Here is an 18006-nt window from a genome sequence, read left to right as displayed (position 1 = left end):
TGCGGCCAGGAGGCGGCTGGGCAGCGGGGCAGGCACTTCCCGCCCGGTGCGTGTGTGGCACGGCGCCCGGCCCTCAGCAGTGGCCGCTAGAGGACGGGTGACTGGCCAGGCACGTCCCCCGCCCCAGCACCGGGCCCTCGAGCCCTCAGCCCACTTCCTGTGCCCCCATAGCGACCATCTTCATGGTGACACAGGAGCGCCAGAAGCTTGAGGACCCGGAAGCTGGCCGCCGGCAGGACACGGCAGAGCTGCTCACAGCCCCGCCCAGGCCGTCACGTGAGGGCTTCCTGCCGGTCACGTGACCCCGCCCACCTGACCCGAAGCTGGCGGGCAAAGTGAACATGAGCTCCCCGCCCCAGGCGGCCCCGACGTGGGCCCTGGCCCTGGTGCTGGCCCTGCAGCTGCGCAGCCTGGAGGCCGGGGGTGAGTGCCGGCCCGCGGGCCCCCCACCCGGCACCCCCAGGTCCCCCCCGCTGAGCTCTGTGCCCTCCAGCCCACAGAGCCACGGACCCTGAGTTTCAGGAGGCCTACTTCGAGCAGCTCCTGGACCATTTCAACTTCGAGAGGTTTGGGAACAAGACCTTCCGCCAGCGGTTCCTGCTGTCAGGTGAGGTCGCCCTGGGGACAGTTCCTGCTGTCGGATGAGGACCGGCACCCCACGCCTCACCCGCCCCCTTGCCTCCATCCGACAGAGAAGTTCTGGAAGAGGGGCGAGGGGCCAATATTCTTCTACACGGGCAACGAGGGGGACGTGTGGTCCTTCGCCAACAACTCAGGGTTCATCCTGGAGCTGGCGGCGCAGCAGGGGGCCCTGGTCGTCTTTGCCGAGCACGTGGGTACCGGCTGGGGCTGGGGGTGGGACTGGGGGCCAGACCGGGGCGCGGGGTCAGTGACCCCTGGTCTCCTGCCCACAGCGGTACTACGGAAAGTCTCTCCCGTTCGGTGAGCGGTCCAGGTGCCGCGGGTACACGGAGCTGCTGACGGTGGAGCAGGCCCTGGCCGACTACGCGGGGCTGCTCCGGGCGCTTCGGCAGGAGCTTGGGGCCCAGGACGCCCCCGCCATCGCCTTTGGCGGGAGGTGCGTCCTTGTCTCCTTTCTCTCCCGGAACAAATGCAAGCCTGGCCCCGGCCAGAATTTCTGTGGGTCCTAGAAGTTTGGGGTCCTTTGGAGGCATGGGGTGGGGGTCTCTGAGAAAGGAGAGAGGAGGCAGGTGTCGTCGCGGAGGTGCACTGGGGCCGGCGGGAGCGGGGTGCTGCAGGGGTGGCGTGGGGAGCCATCCGGCTAACCCTGCGCCCCTGCCCAGCTATGGGGGGATGCTCAGCGCCTACATGAGGATAAAGTACCCCCACCTCGTGGCGGGGGCGCTGGCAGCCAGCGCACCTGTCGTCTCGGTGGCAGGCCTCGGTGACCCCTACCAGTTCTTTCGGGACGTCTCAGCAGTAAGTGAAGCCTCCGGCCCCCGACCCCTCCCCCAAGCAGCCCAGGCTGCGGGTGCAGCCACACCCTTCCTTCCTCCAGGATTTTGAGGGCCAGAGTCCCAAGTGTGCCCAGGCCGTGCGGGACGCCTTCCGGCAGATCAAGGACTTGTTCCTACAGGGAGGTGAGGAGGCCGCCCCCTGCCTCCCTGCCTCCCATTCCCCCTCCCCCACGTGTGCCTGAAGACTCCAAAGGCCCTTGTCCTGCTCCTCCTGGCAGCCTATGACACGGTCAGCCAGGAGTTCGGCACCTGCTGGCCACTCTCTGGCCCAGGGGACCTGACCCAACTCTTCGGGTTTGCCCGGAATGCCTTCACCCTGCTGGCCATGATGGACTACCCGTACCCTACCGACTTCGTGGGACACCTTCCTGCCAACCCCGTCAAGGCGAGGCACCCACCCCTGGCTGGCGGGAACCCGGGGAGGGCAGTGTCCTGTGGATAGGGAAGGGCCCGGCTGCCCTGGGGTGGTCAGAGCTGGCCAGCCCCAGGACCTTGCACCCACTCTGGGACCTGGGACTAGGGAAGGTCTCGAGGGGGGTGGCCGGCTGAGGGGCTTTGCTGGCACCCACAGGTTGGCTGCGACCGGCTGCTGAGTGAGAGCCAGAGGATCAAGGGGCTCCGATCATTGGCCGGTGCGTCTGCCCACCTGCCTGGGCTGGTGTCAAGCGTGAGGGGCCCAGTGTTGGCAGGGGAGCGGGTGGGCTGAGGAGTGGGCGGGCAGCAATGAGGGCCGTACGGGGGCGGGGAGCGCAGAAGCCTCCACTTGGTCCCTGGGGCAGGAAATGGCCATCCCCGTCACGGCCCAGCCTGGAGAGCGCGAACCCAAGGGCCTTCTGGGAGGTCCCCAGTGCAAAGGGCAGCACACCCCACCTCAGCCCACCCTGCTGGGAGGGAGAACATCAAGGTGGGCTGCCCAGCTGCCCTCAGCAGCCAGGCCAGGAGCTGATAGTACAGGTCCCAGCCACTCCACTCCTCACTGGGCCCATAGGACCCCAGAGCCCCTGACACCTGCTGGACCCATCTAAGGGGGCAGGGTGGGTGTCCAGGCACCCAGCCCCAGTACCCCTCTCCCCCAGGCCTGGTGTACAACTCCTCGGGCACGGAGCCCTGCTATGACATCTACCTGCAGTACCAGGTCTGTGCCGACCCCACGGGCTGCGGCTTGGGCCCTGATGCCAAGGCCTGGGACTACCAGGTATGTGGGAGCTGGGGGCCTGGGACTGCCAGGTATGGGGTGCTACATGTGGTGTCCTGGCCCCCTGGCCTGATGGTGGTGCGGGTGTCCCGCAGGCCTGCACTGAGATCAACCTGACGTTTTCCAGCAACAATGTGTCGGACATCTTCCCTGACCTGCCCTTCACTGAAGCCCTGCGCCAGCAGTACTGCCTGGACACGTGGGGCGTGTGGCCCCGGCAGGACTGGCTGCAGACCAGCTTTGGGGGAGGCGGTGAGGCTCAAGACAGGGTTGGGGGCGGCATCCTTCCCCCTGCACTGAGCTGCCTCTGTTTCCCACACTCCCTAGTCCCCCTGGGTCACAGATCTGGGGGGGCCCCACCCGGTCCCCACCACTGCTTGCTCTGTCCGTTTCAGACCTCACAGCTGCCAGCAACATCATCTTCTCCAACGGTGACCTGGACCCCTGGGCCAGGGGAGGGGTGAGTCAGGCCAGGAAGTCCCCGCCCCGTGTGGGTCCCAGCACTCGTGGCCCTGCACCTCCTTGGTTTTTGTTCCAGTCTCCCTTGTTCCCTCCTCTCCCTTTGTTGGTTCTTTTCCTGACTTCTGGCTCATTCATCTTCACGTTTCATTTCTAATGGGACCGTTCAGGTCTATGCAGTCACCTCGAACTACTGCTTTAACTGCACCCCACAGGCTGGGACATGCAGCCTCCCAGCAGGTTGTGCTGCGAGGCTGAGGCCCAGAGCACAGTCTGCACCCCTGACACGGAGGCTCCTTCAATGATACAGATTCAGAGCAACCTGAGCATGTCAGTCCTCGCCGTCACCATCCACGGGGGAGCGCATCACCTGGACCTCAGGTGCGGTCCTGCCTGGGGAGGGGGTGTAGTACCTGGCCTGGGCCGATGGGTGGACGTGGGCTAGGGTGGTGTGAGGCTCGGGGCCTGCCAGCCCTGCTGAGTGTCCCCCACGCCTGCTCCTCAGAGCGTCCCACCCAGAAGACCCCGCATCTGTCGTGGAGGCGCGCAGGCTAGAGGCCACCCTCATCGGCAAGTGGGTCGAGGCAGCGAGGCATGAGCAGCGGCTGCGGCTGGCACAGCACAGGGGCTCCGAGGCTGAGGGGTGCTCCCCCAGCAGGACCAGGGAGGACTTGCTGGGAGCCTGAGGCGAGTAAGCGGGGGAGGAGCCCCGGCCCAACCTCCTGAACCTGGAGCTCGGCCAGGGTGGGCAGGGTCTTGCCCGAGGGAGAGGCCGGACAAACACTGGTGGCCTGTCAGGCATGTCCTGTCCCACGTCCTGTCCTGTCTTGAGGCCCTGGACACAGTGAACACACTTACACCACCTCCTAAACTCCGCTGATAAATAAAAGAGTCCTCAGCTCCCATCTGTGTCTTGGGTGATGGGGGATGCCGGCCTTTCCTGCGGCGGCCAATCCACACCACCACGAGAGGCCACCCCAGTGATTGTCCACCTCCCTTCTCAGCTGTCCGCTTCATCCTCTTCGTCCCCAACCACTGCAGTGTTCGTCTGGGGAGCCCTGCAGCCCCCAAGTCCCCCTGCTTGGGGCCAGGCCTGGGCGGGGCCAGGGGGCAGTCTGCCTCACTCAGCGGACTCAGGCCCCACCGTGTGGGAAGCCTGCTGTCCCGAGTCCCACACCCACTGCTGCCCAAGAGGCTCCTGCGCTGGGGTATGGGGGGCGGGGGTAGCGACAGGGTGCATCACGCGCCCCCCAGCTGGGGAGGTCGTGCCAGGCAGGCAGCCACAGCCGTGAGAGGCAGGGCAAGAGGCCGACTGAGACACGGGCCCCGCACACCTGCCGGGCACCTGCCGGGCACGGAGCCTGCAGGGCCCGTGGGCAAGTGGAGGGCGGCAGCCCTGCCTGAGGGCGAGCGCACAAGGTGCGAGCGGAGGAGGGGCCACAGCAACAGGCCAGGCCCTGCCTGACCCCGGGTCCGGTACCTGTGTAGAGGCTTCTAGGGGTAAGAACGAAGTCTCCTCACATTTAACACAGAGAAGGGGCTGGGAGCTAGGGCCAGTCGAGGCCCAGGATCCTGGCTTCTCTCTGGAAAGCTACCCCGGGGTCAGTCCTAAGGCATGGGTGCAGCCGGCTAAAGAAAAGGAGTGAGGGCTTCCGTGATGGTGCGGTGGTTAGGAATTCGCCTGCCAATGCAGGGGACACGGGTTCGAGCCCTGGTCCGGGACGATCCCACATGCCGCAGAGCAACTAAGCCCGTGCACCACAACTACTGAGCCTGCACTCTAGAGCCCGTGAGCCACAACTACAGAGCCTGCGTGCCGCAACTACTGAAGCCCACGCACCTAGAGCCCATGCTCCGCAACAAGAGAAGCCACCGCAATGAGAAGAAGCCCGCGCACCACAACGAAGACCCAATGCAGCCAAAATTAAATAAAATAAATTTATTTTTTAAAAGAAGGAATGAAATAGGTTGACCAGGCACCCTGAGAAGGAGCCCCAGGCGCGGACACCCCACACGCCAGGGAAGCGGGCAGAGCAGGTAGGGCCCACCATGCTCACTGGCGCCGGCAACCGTAACAGGCATATTCTCACCCTGGGTGCCACTGTGGCCAGCACCTGCCCCAGGAAGCTGACACTCCCAAATCTCCCCCCGGGGGCAGGGGCAAAGCTGACCTCTGGACACGTCAGACCTGACCCAAACACTGCCCCTGCCGCCCCTCCCGTTTCACAGTTGCGATTCCGGAAACAAAGACACAGCAGGTGCCAGTTAGAACAAATGTACTTTTATCTCCACGGAAAAGTCCATCAATCAGGGCTGGCCTGGGAGCCAGTGAACTTGCCGGCCCAGCCCCGCCCAGCCCCTGCAAGGGCAAGGGGAGGATCCCTGAGTCCAACGTGTAAACACCACAGCCAGCCAGGGGCCCAGATCCCCATGAGGTCACGGATGCCCCGAGACCCCCGGGTTGGGGCGTGTTCACAGGCTGTGAGGCCCCGAGGCTGAGCTGTACCCAGGCTGTCCCCGCAGCACCCGTCTCTGATCTCATCGTGGGCTCTGGGGACCCAGTGTGGCCCAGGGTGACCAGAGGGCCCAGGACCCCTAGGAAGCCCTGCACGGCCAGCAGGAGGGCATTCGGGTTTCAGGAATGTAGTCACGATTTGATTTTCTCAGGAAGAAGGAAGAGGCTCCCCGGGTGGACAGGACCTCCCTAAATCACAGCACTGATTTATTCCTACTCGTTCCTAACGGTGTCCCGACGAGAACCAGGCAAGGAGCCCAGAACCCGTGGCAGAGCACCAGAAGCCCAGCGGCCACCCCAAGCAGCTATGAGGCCCCGAAACGTCCTGGCCCAGCTGCCGCTGGCCTCTGTCATCAGCCCGGCCTGGAGCACTTCCAGCCGGCTGGGCGGACACCGCACAGCCAAGGTCAGGGCCAGGGTCTTGCCCACAGGCACCCTCCATGACAGGACTCATGAGTCCCCCGGGCAGCGCCCACTCGGGAGCCGTCCCGCCCTAGGAGGGGGCCCAGATGGGCAGGGGGTGAGCCTCCGTGTTGAACACGTAAGTGTCCAGGCTGAGCAGGTCTGGGTCGTCGGAGAAGAGCAGATACAGGTACTTGAGCGTCTCCCCCAGGAAGAAGCTCTCCATCTTGTCCCTGGGCTGGGGATTGCGGGGGTCCTGGACGTTGCTGATGGAAGAGTAGCCACCCGAGGGGACCTGCACGAGAGCCAAGGCCGCAGTGTCACGACGCAGGCGCAGCCCCTCCCAAGGGCTGCGGGCTAGAGGCCCCCCAGGGCAGGGTCTGGGGCGGTGAGGACACCAAGGCCCACAAGGGGACTGGCCGCCCCGGAGGTCAGCCGTGGTTCCTCCAGGGACCCCCTGGGGGATGCCAGCAGCCTGCAAGTGACCAGATGGAAAGTGCGACCTCCAGAACCTGTACAGGTCTTGCAAAAGCCCGGAGGTCACCCGAGGGGTGTACAACCCAGCACCTCACGTGCCACGGGGCAAAGACCAAGTCTCAGCTCTGCTGGGCTGGGCACTGGGCCCTGTGCAGGGCGAGACCTTCTCTGAGCCATGGCCCCGGCTGTATGATGGGTGGCTGGGCCTGAGCACAGCGGGGGTGGTGGCGGTCACAGCACCCGTCCTGGGGAGCAGCGGCCGAGAAGTCACCTCCGGGTGGGCAAGTGCCGCCCAGGCCACAGACGACCCAGGAGGGACACGCTCTGTGCACCTCGGGCCGCTGCAGGGACCCGCCCCGAGACAGGAAGGAGGGATGCCCTGGCCCCCTGGTCATGTACACCTTGAGGGCAGTGCTGGGCAGCTGGGCCCTCGCGGCCGGGGCGGGGCCTCCCCCACCCAGTCCACGCGGCAGGCGACGGCGAGGAGCTGGGGATGAGACCCAGGCGGCAGGCGGGCCCTCACCCTCGCGTACGCGTTGAAGCTGCGCAGGATCTCCCAGCCCCAGTCCTGGTACTTGCGGTGGCCCGTGAGGCGGTACAGGTAGAACAGGCTCTCCACCGTCTCGGGCCGCAGTAGGTTGTGTCTGTCGGCGGCCTGGGGAGGAACGCGGGCTCAGGATTAGCCTCGCCACACCCCTGCCCTGGCGCCCCTGAGCCACACCGGCCCCAGCGTGGCTCACCTTGACCTGCACGTCCTTATGGGACTTCTGGGGATGCAGGTTGAAATGCACGATTTCGGGGCTCAGCCCCGTCTCCATCTGACGGTTCATCTGGTAGCAGGTGTCCATGAGCGCCTGGGCCAGCTCCATGTGGTCGGCGGGCAGGCCGTGGTGGGCGCCCAGAGCTAGCGTCCCCGGCAGGAAGCACACCAGGTGGTCCTGGAATCAGAGAGTCACCTCACCACCATGGACCTGCGGCCTCACGGGTTCCACACGGGTCCAGCGTTATCAGGCCTCCCGTGTTCCCAGGAGCCAACAGGCCTGAGTGCCGGCAGGGCTCCAACAGGGGACTGAACTGCAGGCCACACACCGGGGCCCCACGTGCACAGGGCAGAAGCTGCTAGAAGGACCACCACCTCCCGGGGAGCACATGCTGACCCGGGTCTCCCTCACCTCTTGCCCCAAACGGCCGATGGAACACCAGCTGCAGGAGGGCGGGGAAGGGGGGCTGGGGGCAGGGGTCCCCCGGAGCATGGGAGGCGGGGCTTGGAGCAGGGGAGGGGCCCTGGCACCACACAGACCTCAGCTCCCCGTCACGGGACAGCCCAGGCTGCGCAGCCCAGGTCCACTCGGGACGGCTCACACTCCGTGGCCAGAATCGCGTGGTTCCCTCCGACGTCCAGACTCTCAGAGCCATCCGATGTCAAGGACAAAGGGCGGAGCCCCAAGACCCCACTCGGCCGCGTCAGACCAGGCTCACCATCTTGGCGCTGAAGCGGCCGTGGGCGAGTTCCCCCACGAAGGTCAGCTTGCCGGGTTCAGATCTGTGCAGCAGGTGCTTTCTGATTCCCTCCACGGCTTCGAGGTAGTCTTCCAGTAGCCTGTGCAGACCAGCAGGGCCCGTGTGCGCAGGCCAGGCGGGCGCACAGCCCCCGTGTTCCGGGAAAGGGCACGACCCTGAGCGCCCGTCCCCATTCTCGCGGCTACCCTGTCTGGGGTGGTGCCCCGCCAGTCTCCGTGTGGAGGCCCGCGTCAGCCCCGTGGGCTTCTGCCCCTGCCCCTCACCAGGGCCCGTGCCTCCCAACCAGCCCCAAGGGGCCACCAGAGACCAGTCTCTGCCGAGCCCCTGGCCCCGACGCGCTCACCCCGGTTCTCTGAACCAGCCCGTGGGCTCCCCAGTTGGTGACACCCTCGTCTCACCCGTGGGTGACGGCTTGGAGCTGCCCCTGCCCCTGATTCTGGGTCACTGTCACCCCTGGGCCTGAGACTTGAGGGTTAATCTCTATTTTCCAACCTTGACAAGGAGCTATGGCTGCTCCCTGGGAAAGCGTGCATTTTCAGGGTCAGGGCACTAAGCTCGAGGAGGCCCAGGTGGCCCCGGTCGCCTGCCGCGGGAGCGGACACCAGAGGGGCGGCCACAGGCCCGAGGAAGACCCCGGCTGCCCGGCACTGACGAGCCGTGGACCCCAGCGGCCGGCCGGGCCCTGGCTCTGCACACAGGCTGTGAGAACCCCGCCCCGCAGAGGGGCCCGGCCCCGGCTGGCGTGGCTGCCAGTTCCCACCACCCTGAGAGCTGAGAAACGGGCCTCACTGTGTCTCCTTCTTCCCACCCTGGATCCACTGCTTCAGCAGGTACTCGTAGTAGCTGTCGGCCCTGGCGCCCAGGGTGAACACGCCCAGGTGGGTGAAGAGCCCGCTGTTGGTGTTGATGAACATGGGCACCAGCCCATCCTTCTTCCCGCGCAGGGAGTGCACGCGCCTGGTCACCTCCTCCACGGCCTCCTGGGGCACAGGAGGGCAGCGCAGTGAGCAGGGCGGGCTGCACAGAGGGCTGCGCTCCCTGGATGCTGTCGCCCCGACGGGCCTGACCACAGGGCTGAACCCGCCCTCGCCACGGTTCTCAGCCCCCACCCTTGGGGGACATCTTAGGAGCAAGGGGCCACCGTAGCGCGTGTATGCGTCCTGACAACGTGCACACGACCCCTTCAGTCCACCGACGGGCAAGGGACCTGATGACGCACTTATACACAAAGATACGCAGTAGCCCAACACGCAAACTCAGAAGACGAACCACTGACTGTCAGAAAAGTCGACCCAGCGAGACACAATCACACACCAAGAGGTGCAAGTATGGCTGGACAGCACACGACGTCTGTGCAGGACGGGACCTGGCAGGAGCCGTGTTGTCCAGATCCCCAGTGGGACACAGGCCAAAGCTCAGCAGGTGACCGTCCAGACACGCGGTCAACCCACACGATGAAGCCTGTCTGCGTTGGAAAGGAAGGATTCTGACCAGTCCTGCAACCTTGAGGACACCATGCTCACTCAGCGCCCAGACTGCAGTCACTGCAGGAGGGACACGAACTGACCAGAATGGGGCCCGTGCCAGAGCCCAGCCCTGTGCGGCTGCCAAGGGGGGTCGGCAAACAGTGCTGGGTTCAATCTGGGTGAGGGAATTGTTCTGGAATTACATAACGATGACGGTCACAGACATGTGAGTACACGCAATGTACACAGAAAACAGGATTTCTCGATATATAAACTAAATCTCAATTAAAAGCAAAAGGGAAGGCATCCCTGGTGGTGCAGTGGTTAAGAATCCGCCTGCTGGGCTTCCCTGGTGGCGCAGTGGTTGAGAGTCCGCCTGCCGATGCAGGGGACACGGGTTCATGCCCCGGTCCGGGAAGATCCCACATGAAGCAGAGCGGCTGGGCCCGTGAGCCATGGCTGCCGAGCCTGCGCTCTGCAACGGGAGAGGCCACAACAGTGAGAGGCCCGCGTACCATGAAAAAAAAAAAAAAAAAGAATCCACCTGCCAATGCAGGGGACACGGGTTCGAGCCCTGGTCTGGGAAATCCCACATGGCGGCGGAGCAACTAAGCCCGTGTGCCACACCTACTGAGTCTGTGCTCTAGAGCCCGCAAGCCACAACTGCTGAGCCCTGCAGCCACAACTACTGAAGCCTGCATGCCTAGAACCCATGCTCTGCAACAGGAGAAGCCACCACAATAAGAAGCCCATGCACTGCTACGAAGACCCAACGCAACCAAAAATAAGTAATTAATTAATTTAAAAGAATAAAACAAATAAAATGCCATCTTTTAAAAAAAAAAGGAGGGGGAGAAAAAAGCTGAAGGAATAGAGGCAACCTTAGAGGAAGGCCCACAGGCAGAGACATCGTCCACAGGAGGGGCCCCGCCTAAGGCGGGTGAGCAGACACTGCTAGAGGCAACAACACACAGAGAGCCAAGAACAAAACCCACAAGTCAGCCCTCCGTTCCACGTGCACCTGCTGGTCCCACCACACAGCAGGAGCCATGCCAGCAACACCGCTCCAGCCGCCCGCCCAGGACAGACATGTGTGTGGGCACAGTCCAGGTGCCATAGCTGGGACAACCACGGTGTCATCTGCACTGAACTGGCTACAAAACCTGGTGACTCCACACATCCCACGGCAGCAGCCACGACAGAGCCGGCCGCCCTCGCTGGCTCAGAAGAGTCCCGGACAACAGTAGGTGGACCCGGGGCCACGCAGAGCGCCACACAACAAGACGTCCACTGCCAGGACCCTCAGGACAGAAGACTGCACGGGGGTCGGGCCGGGCAGAGGACTCACCCTCCAGTCAATGCCTTTCATGCCTGCACCTCTGATATCACGAGATAATGGGATTCACCAGGAAAAACGTGGGACAAAACCAAAAACTCACTGGTCTCTGGCCCCAGGATCAATGACCACACAGACCTGCACCTGCCCCACTGAAGCAGAGACGGCCCCGCTGCAAACCCGCTCCAGCTGGAAGCACAGCCCCTCCGTACCTGAAATTTCTTAACTCCCGTGAGACGGGAGAGCTCTCGGAACTCCAGCTGAATGCTTGTCACTTCGGCCACCGTGCTGTCAGAGGTCCAACGCGGTGGGTGGGCAACTCCAGTACCGATGTTTACGTCGGAGTACGGGATCTTCGAGGGTGTCTGGAACGCAGGCATTAACCGATCTCCAAAGTCCTCCTGATACGCAACACAGCGACGAGTCAGTGATTCCTGTCCCAGAGCGGCCTGCCTCCATGGCATGACGCTAACCTGTCACCCGTTTCCATCTAATCCAGTGGAGAGATGAGTTTGCTGGCTTCATGTGGCCCCACCCCTGAAGAGCTGCAGAAACCGAGCTGGACTCAACCAGCTCTGAATGACCACGCCTGCGGGCAGCGGGGCCACTTCAGCCACGCACGTGCACGGAAACAGACTCGAGCGCGTGGAGGGGAGCGCAGACTGCAAACAATGCCTCCCCGCCCTGATCTCACGAGAAAAGGACCGACTGTGCAGCACTCGAGACCCCAGGGCCCCCAGGACGTGAGCCGACCTGGTGCCGGGACACTCACGGCCTTTTCCAGAAAGAGGACATCCCCGGACAAGTGGAAGGCGCTCAGGAGACCCCCCAGGATACGGATGGTACTCTCAAACAGGTTGACGTCCACATTTTTCTGAAATAATAACTTCTGGGACACCCACTTCCTGGCTTCTTCAAATTCTATCACATGAAACAGCAGAGATACAGGAACAAATTAACAGTCCAAGCGTTTCCCTGACTGCTCCCTCTGGGGCCACATGCATCCCCTGCAGGGTTTCAACATCACTTCCTAGTGCAAGAGGGGACCCTGAAGGCTTCCAATCCCGCAAAAAAAATCGAGCCAGTGTGCAGCTGGGGGAAGGCCATGCAGCACGAGGTCAAGCGCTCGACAATCACAGCCACGCTACAAAGGACCACGAGGGTGAGTGAGTGGCAGGCAGTCTTCAGCCCAATCAGAAAACTTAAAGCAGGTGTTTAAAATGCCAGTTTAGAAACACCTAGAGACACACCATCCCAACTTAGCCCCATCTGCGCGGCACACGAGGACATTAGGGAGAGATTCGGGGCGCTGGCGGCTCCGTCAGATCACGTGTCACCTCCCACCACCGGGCCCCGCCTGACTGCAACAGAAACACGGGCTGGGAACGCCCCTGGAAGCCCACCTACAGCCTCACTCAGCTCTGGGCAGGGGGCGCAGGGGACGCTTGTCCTGAGCATCCCCAGGCCGCCTGGACGTGAGGGGACAAAGGAACTGCCCACGGCCAGCACGGCCACCCTGGCACCCAGGACAAGGGGAGGCGCAGCCCAGCGGGACACGGCGCGTGGACACCTTCCAGGTCAGGCTCGCTCGGGCCCGAGGGTCACGCACGAGAGCTCGGCCCCCCATGCTAGGGATGAGCAGATACCTTTCTTCAGACCCAAAATCCACATGGTGTCCAGGGCGTCGATCAGCGTGAGGCCGAGGCCGAACCACTCGCTGAAGGACTTGGACACGGGCTTCAGCTCGTCGTGGCCCCAGGCGAACTTGCGGTATCCGGCCCACGCGTGGCGGAAAGCGGCGACCACAGCCTTCTGGCGCTCGTTCTGCGAGGCTGCGAGGAGGGAAGCGGGGCATGGGCACCCGGACAGATCTGTCCTGCAGCCCCTCGGCGAGGGAGGCAGACGGGGGGCACTGTGGGCTGCAGTGAAGGTCTGAGCAGGACCCGCTGCCTGGCCCGGGCCCATCCGCCTCCACCAGAGCCCGGCGGGGACCACCCTCCGGGGGGCAGTGAACACTTGCAGAGCAAAGGATCGGAGGCCGCGGGACCACTACGGCTGCGATGTGCAGTCTGGTTTGGGGACAGCAAACGTGACAGGTGCTGGTGACCCGGACAAAAATACCTCATCTGGCGGCGCCACGTCCTGCCCGATCAGCTGCGGGCACTTCCAACGGGGAGCAGGCACCACCAAGGCCGCTCCGACACTCCCCAGGGCGCCCTCGGGGCGCGTCCAGAGGCTGCTTCCCGCCACACGCGGGGGGACCACGTGCACACACGGGGCTACCGTGCAGGGGAACACGTGTGTCCACAGCTTCACCACACGTCCCGTCAGTGTCGACACCCACGGCTCTGCCATCCATTTCTGACCCCACACGGTCGCCCCGTGTCCCCACGTGCGTGGCCACGAGTCCCCACTCCGGGCTCTCTTGTCCTCCCTGGGGGCTCCAGCACTGAGAGCAGAGGGTCCCGGCGGGGACCCGGACTCAGTTCTCCTGTCCGTGGAATGGGAACAGGACAGACTGACCCCTCAAGGGGCGACATGAGGACCGCAGCACCCAAGGCCCCTGGCTGCCCGCACACACATGTTCCTGTGCGGCTGCAGCGCCAGACACGGGACAACAGCCGCCAAGGAGCCCCACGTCGTCAGCAAAGCTCTAAGGGGTGCCAGACGCTGAGACCCGTGCGTCCTTGCACCTGGGTGTCCAAGGCTGAGAAGCACTTGTTGGGACGGCAGGAGCCCCCCGCCGCCCCGCCCCTCTTGTGCGTGTCCGCACGCCCCCTCCCTCAGAGTGCCCGGGGGAGGCCCGAGAGGGCGCAGGTGGGACCTTACCTGGACTGTTCCTCATCCTGAGGGCCTGCGGGGAAGGCCTGGGGGCGGCCTCTGCCTTTCTCGGAGGGAGCTGGGGGCCCTGCTCTGGTTCGGTCCCTGTGCCCCTCCAGCTGCAGCGGGAGTAGAGAGAGCGCTCAGGGCAGGGGCAGAGGTGCTGAGGCCCCGAGGTCGAGGTCGAGGTCGCAGCCGAGCTGGGCTCAGACTGGGCCTCCACGCCCTCCCACCCCCCACGGGGCACACACTGTCTTCGAGGAAAAGGAACCAGAAGGTGCATTATGCGTCAGGCTGGTTCTCTGTTTTCCAGGAAAAGAAACACCACAGAGACCGCCTGACGGCCTCTGCGTCCCCATTCAGTCCATCTCTGCTGTACCTGATGCGGCTTCCCTGCGCGTCGTCTTCCCAGCGAGCCTCGCCGGCTGCCTCTGCCCTCCTCTGGGCCTCATCCTGCCTCCTGTCCTTGGCGGCTCCATCGGGGGCTCTAATCTGCAGGTTGGGTGGTCTCCGTCGGAAATGCCTTGAAGGCTTCTGGACAGACACGAGCAGAGACAAGAGTCACTCGTGAAATGATTCAATCGTCCATCTGGGACGCTGCCCCCGACTGACCCGGCCCCGTGCAGGGAGCACTGTGGACTGGCGGAGCAGCTGCAGTTTCCCAGAGGAAACTGTTTTCAGTTTTCATACGACGGGCAGCTCTGGGAGGAGCCCCTTACTCGCCAGCTCCTGGCCCTGACTACCCGGCTGGAGGCTCTGCCAATGGGCGAGTGCCACCCTGGACAGCGGGTTAAGCCCCTGGCAGGGACGTTTCCGGGTGTCAGACCCTGAGGCTAGCAGGGCCGGCAGGGTGAGAGCCAGCACGGCCCCATGGATGGAGCTGCAGACACCGTCGCAGGCCCGCGCCCGGACTCCCCAGCTTCATCCTCGGAAAGGCGTGGCAGAGGTGGCCGGTCAGTGACAGAGCGCTGTGGGGAGGGCAGCGCCCCTCCTGGCTCCCAGCCAGCCCTGACCAGTGCGCGTGATGGCAACTCCTCCAGGACGTGAAGACGCTGAGTTGTGAATGGAAAAGTCTCTGGAAACCTTGCTGGTGGATCCCGGAAAGCATTCTCCTTCCAAGGATTCAAACCCCACCAAGCTGGGCCCCCCTGGTCAAGAGCGCGGGTGTGGCCGAAACAAGGATGCATCGTTGCTCAAACAGGTCCTGGGGACGAGGGCTGGCGTCTGAGCGGGAGAGAAGGTCCGAGCGGCCCCAGGACTTGTGCCAGGGGAGACACGGGTGTTCAGCCCCTCACGTCCAGCCCCTCCTAGACACCAGAGACAGGGTCGTGGACGCTGAAGTGGGGAAATGTGCCGCATTCTGCTTTCACAGGACTGTGAAGGTCAGTAGGCAGAAGAGCAGCCACAGAAGCGGCAGAAAGAATGGTCGTGGCTCCAGAGGAGAAATTCTCTTTTCTACCCACAGACCCTCCAGTGAGACACGGGGAGAACGGCCGCCTGTGTCTCCCCAGGGCAGCCCTGCAGGGGTGTGAGGCCAGCACCCGTCCCAGGATCCTCTCCCTAGGGGGCCCTCGGCACACCCGCAGTGGAGGGTGTCCCCAGGTGCAGAGCGCCCCGGGCTCTCCAAGGCCATCCCCCCCTGGAGCCACTGCCCTTTGCAGGGGACTTTCCCTGGCTCTCTGGCTGCCCAGACTGCCCTCTAGTCTCCACGTCCTCCCCCCCCCCCCCCCCCCCCCCCCGGAAGGCGCCCCAGGGCTAGGCCTCGCCCCTACCTCCCCCTTTCTGGACAGCAGGCACCACGCACCTGCGTACTCCCAAACCTCTCTCCCAGGCCCCGACTGACGCTCGGGCCCCCAGCAACTCGGTCTGGGCAGGTCCAGAGCGGAGTGCCCACCTGAGTGTCCCCCGCCAGTAGCTCCCAGAGAGCTCTGGGTAGGTGGGTCTCGCACCTACCAAGGATCCGGCACAGCAGATGCACAAAGAAGACGAGGGACAGAATGGCCCTCTTCCTTTCCCCCTGTCTCCTTCATCCAACCAGCCCAGAGCAAGGAGTGTGAGGTTAAAACCTCAAACAAATGGTAAGAAACAGAACCCTTCCCAGACTGTCTGAAACAGCATGTACTGTTTCGAAATGCTTCTGGCACGGGCCCGGGTTACAACTCCACGTACAGTTTATTCAAAGTACCTGAGGTGACACCCCCGCGAAGGTTTCCAGGTTCTCAGCTGCTCTCTGAGGAGCTGGCAAGACGGGTGGATTTGCGGGTCTCATCTTCGGCCCTTCTGCCAACCTGCTGCCCACAGCTAAACAAGAGAATCTACTTTATCTCAAATTCGCCACAAAGCCTGGAGAACATTCAACGTGCACTCGAGACAGCATCCACACAGCTATGACTCCGTGTAAAAGGACGCGGTGGGACCTCCGAAGAGGGCAGTTCAAGCAATTCAAGAATGGCCAAAGGGAATCAAACCTTTTCCAAAGCACCTGGCCGTTTCTGTCCTTATCCCCACCCACATCCCCGTTGCTCTGCCTTTATGATTTCCGTTTCGGGAAGGGCACAAGGTGGCACACGGGCCATTTACTGGAGCAAACCTACAGCAGCTCTGTAGCCTTCCTCCTCAAAGAAGCCACCCTAGAGCAATTCAGAAGGGACCCTGCACCTCCTCACTGGCACCCTGCCCGGCCCTTCCCAGCTCCCGGTGGCGCGTGTGAGGAATCCACGCGACGCGTTCAGACTCAGGACCTGAATCTCACTGTGAGACAGAGAGGGTGAGATGCTGGTCCTCACAGCAGACATTTGGGGAACAGTCACACAACCTCAAATTAACAGCCACCTCCTAGCCGAGGCTTGGGAACACTCTACGCTTCTCTGTGTTTCGACTTCCTGCCAATGTGTCGACGTCTATGCCTCCTGCAGCTGCGAGAGCGCGCTGCTGCCGCTTCGTCCGCCCTCAGGAACCCCCACGGATCACAGCGGAATCGTGGAGCTGGTACCTTTCCACTCGTCGGCCACACTGATGTAGGACAGGAGGCCGCAGAGCATCAGGAACGCCAGCAGGAAGAGGACCACGTTCCGCTGTAACCTCGACAGCTGCTTCCATTTCTGAGAGGGAGAGACAGACAATGACACTTTTTACTGAAAAGAGCACAGCTGGAAATCGCTCCCACTGTGACACACTCCGTGGGGGCGACGAGGAATTCCGGAGCCCAGCGTGGGCTCTGCTGCTTTTGAACCGGAGGAAGCTGCCTTTCGGCAGCGGCCGCAGGCTGGGATGATCCTGCTGCAGACGACACACCGCACGGGCCCGCGTTCGAGGAGAATGCAAACCCACGCGGAGGCCGTTTCTGGCTGACACGGGGACAGCGGGGAAAGACCGGCAGCCCGCGTGTGCTGGCTCAGGCTCCGCCGGCCTCGCCTCGGCCCTGCAGCCCGAGACCCCGGGAGCCGCGTTCGTGCGCTCGCCCCGGGGAGGCCCCCAGGCCGCCCCTCACCCGCCAGAACGAGCGCCGCCTCAGGCCCTGGCCGCCGTCGTAGCTCCGGCCGGGGCTCAGCGTCACCGAGATGAAGTCCCGACGCGGCGGCAGCGGCGGCGGCGGATACATGACAGCGGCAGCGGGCCGGGGAGCCTCGCCCTCCGGCGTCGTCAGGAGGCCCGGCTCCGAGCTGGGCAGGGAGGCCGGCAGGTCCGACGCCGGTAGGCGGCCATCGCGGCGCCCTCGACTCCCCGCCCATCGCTCTGAGCCAATGCGCCTTTGCCGCGCCCTCGGAGTCCCATTGCGCCTGCGCCCGCCGTCGCTGCCCCTGCGTGCGGGCTTACATCCCACGGCGCGCCTCCGTGCGTGCGCGGTGACGTCACGCCCACCCTGCTCGCTCCTGCGCACATCTCGCTGGTGTGGCTGCGCAGCCGGTGGGGTTTCCGCTCGAGCCGGTTCCCCTGGGATTTCCCTGTCATTGCGGCCCCGCGCGGCTTCCCCAAGGCCTGTGGGCCGTGGGATGGGCCGGGCCTTCTCGGGCTGGCGCTGACACCGGGCAGGTGTGACACCGCTCCGCCATGTCGGCGGGGTGCCTCTGCGCCCCAGACCCCAGGTCTCGACCCCGCCCTCCCCCACCAGGTGGATTTGATCCGGGTGCCTGCCCCAGAGCCTGGAGAGGCTGGGGCCTGGCGGGGCCGGGGTCAGCGAGAGGACGGGGGGCCCGTTGCACAGTAAGAGGCTCTGGAAGTTTTCATCCATGGACCTATCAACCTTAAAAATAGCTGGCTATTTCATCAGCAAAATGAGTTTATTCAGGAATGGCAGAGGAATCGCAGTTAAGGGTGTGCAAATATAGCCTGTAATA

General features: G+C 63.9%; 2 protein-coding genes across 3 annotated transcripts; one reads left to right on the top strand and one right to left on the bottom strand.

The window, feature by feature from the left end:
- The first annotated feature begins 306 nt into the window (after positions 1 to 306).
- DPP7 (dipeptidyl peptidase 7) lies at positions 307 to 4132 on the top strand. Its single transcript, XM_029204077.1, has 13 exons — positions 307 to 423; positions 494 to 607; positions 693 to 832; positions 915 to 1078; positions 1305 to 1440; positions 1520 to 1601; positions 1697 to 1863; positions 2050 to 2110; positions 2555 to 2673; positions 2769 to 2925; positions 3069 to 3133; positions 3443 to 3513; positions 3638 to 4132. Exons 1-13 carry the CDS (start codon positions 342 to 344, stop codon positions 3816 to 3818), a joined length of 1539 nt encoding a protein of 512 aa, XP_029059910.1. The 5' UTR covers positions 307 to 341; the 3' UTR covers positions 3819 to 4132.
- Positions 4133 to 5325: 1193 nt separating this feature from the next.
- MAN1B1 (mannosidase alpha class 1B member 1) lies at positions 5326 to 17383 on the bottom strand. Of its 2 annotated transcripts, none has more exons than XM_029203086.1 (13): positions 17160 to 17383; positions 16662 to 16770; positions 15855 to 15970; positions 14049 to 14203; positions 13679 to 13788; positions 12496 to 12681; positions 11622 to 11770; positions 11062 to 11250; positions 8837 to 9027; positions 8006 to 8126; positions 7267 to 7464; positions 7050 to 7181; positions 5326 to 6344 (listed from the first exon to the last, which is right to left on the bottom strand). In XM_029203086.1, exons 1-13 carry the CDS (start codon positions 17268 to 17270, stop codon positions 6141 to 6143), a joined length of 1971 nt encoding a protein of 656 aa, XP_029058919.1. In that variant the 5' UTR covers positions 17271 to 17383; the 3' UTR covers positions 5326 to 6140. The 2 variants fall into 2 exon arrangements, with proteins under 2 accessions (XP_029058919.1, XP_029058918.1); XM_029203085.1 differs by having other exon boundaries at positions 7060 to 7181.
- Positions 17384 to 18006: the final 623 nt, after the last annotated feature.

The sequence above is a fragment of the Monodon monoceros genome, unplaced genomic scaffold, assembly GCF_005190385.1.
Source record: "Monodon monoceros isolate NGI ecotype Baffin Bay Population unplaced genomic scaffold, NGI_Narwhal_1 Super_Scaffold_5, whole genome shotgun sequence".
NCBI classification, from domain to species: domain Eukaryota; kingdom Metazoa; phylum Chordata; class Mammalia; order Artiodactyla; family Monodontidae; genus Monodon; species Monodon monoceros.
This window is presented reverse-complemented; position numbering and strand designations above follow the sequence as displayed.

Coding starts and splice junctions, on each gene's coding strand:
- DPP7 (XM_029204077.1), top strand. CDS start 342: ATGAGCTCCCCGCCCCAGGCGGCCCCGACGTGGGCCCTGGCCCTGGTG. Junction 2,111..2,554: donor GGGGCTCCGATCATTGGCCG/GTGCGTCTGCCC, acceptor CCTCTCCCCCAG/GCCTGGTGTACAACTCCTCG. Junction 2,926..3,068: donor GACCAGCTTTGGGGGAGGCG/GTGAGGCTCAAG, acceptor TGTCCGTTTCAG/ACCTCACAGCTGCCAGCAAC.
- MAN1B1 (XM_029203085.1), bottom strand. CDS start 17,270: ATGTATCCGCCGCCGCCGCTGCCGCCGCGTCGGGACTTCATCTCGGTG. Junction 15,971..16,661: donor TGTGGCCGACGAGTGGAAAG/GTACCAGCTCCA, acceptor TCTCTTGTTTAG/CTGTGGGCAGCAGGTTGGCA. Junction 7,465..8,005: donor GCCGCTTCAGCGCCAAGATG/GTGAGCCTGGTC, acceptor CTCTGATTCCAG/GACCACCTGGTGTGCTTCCT.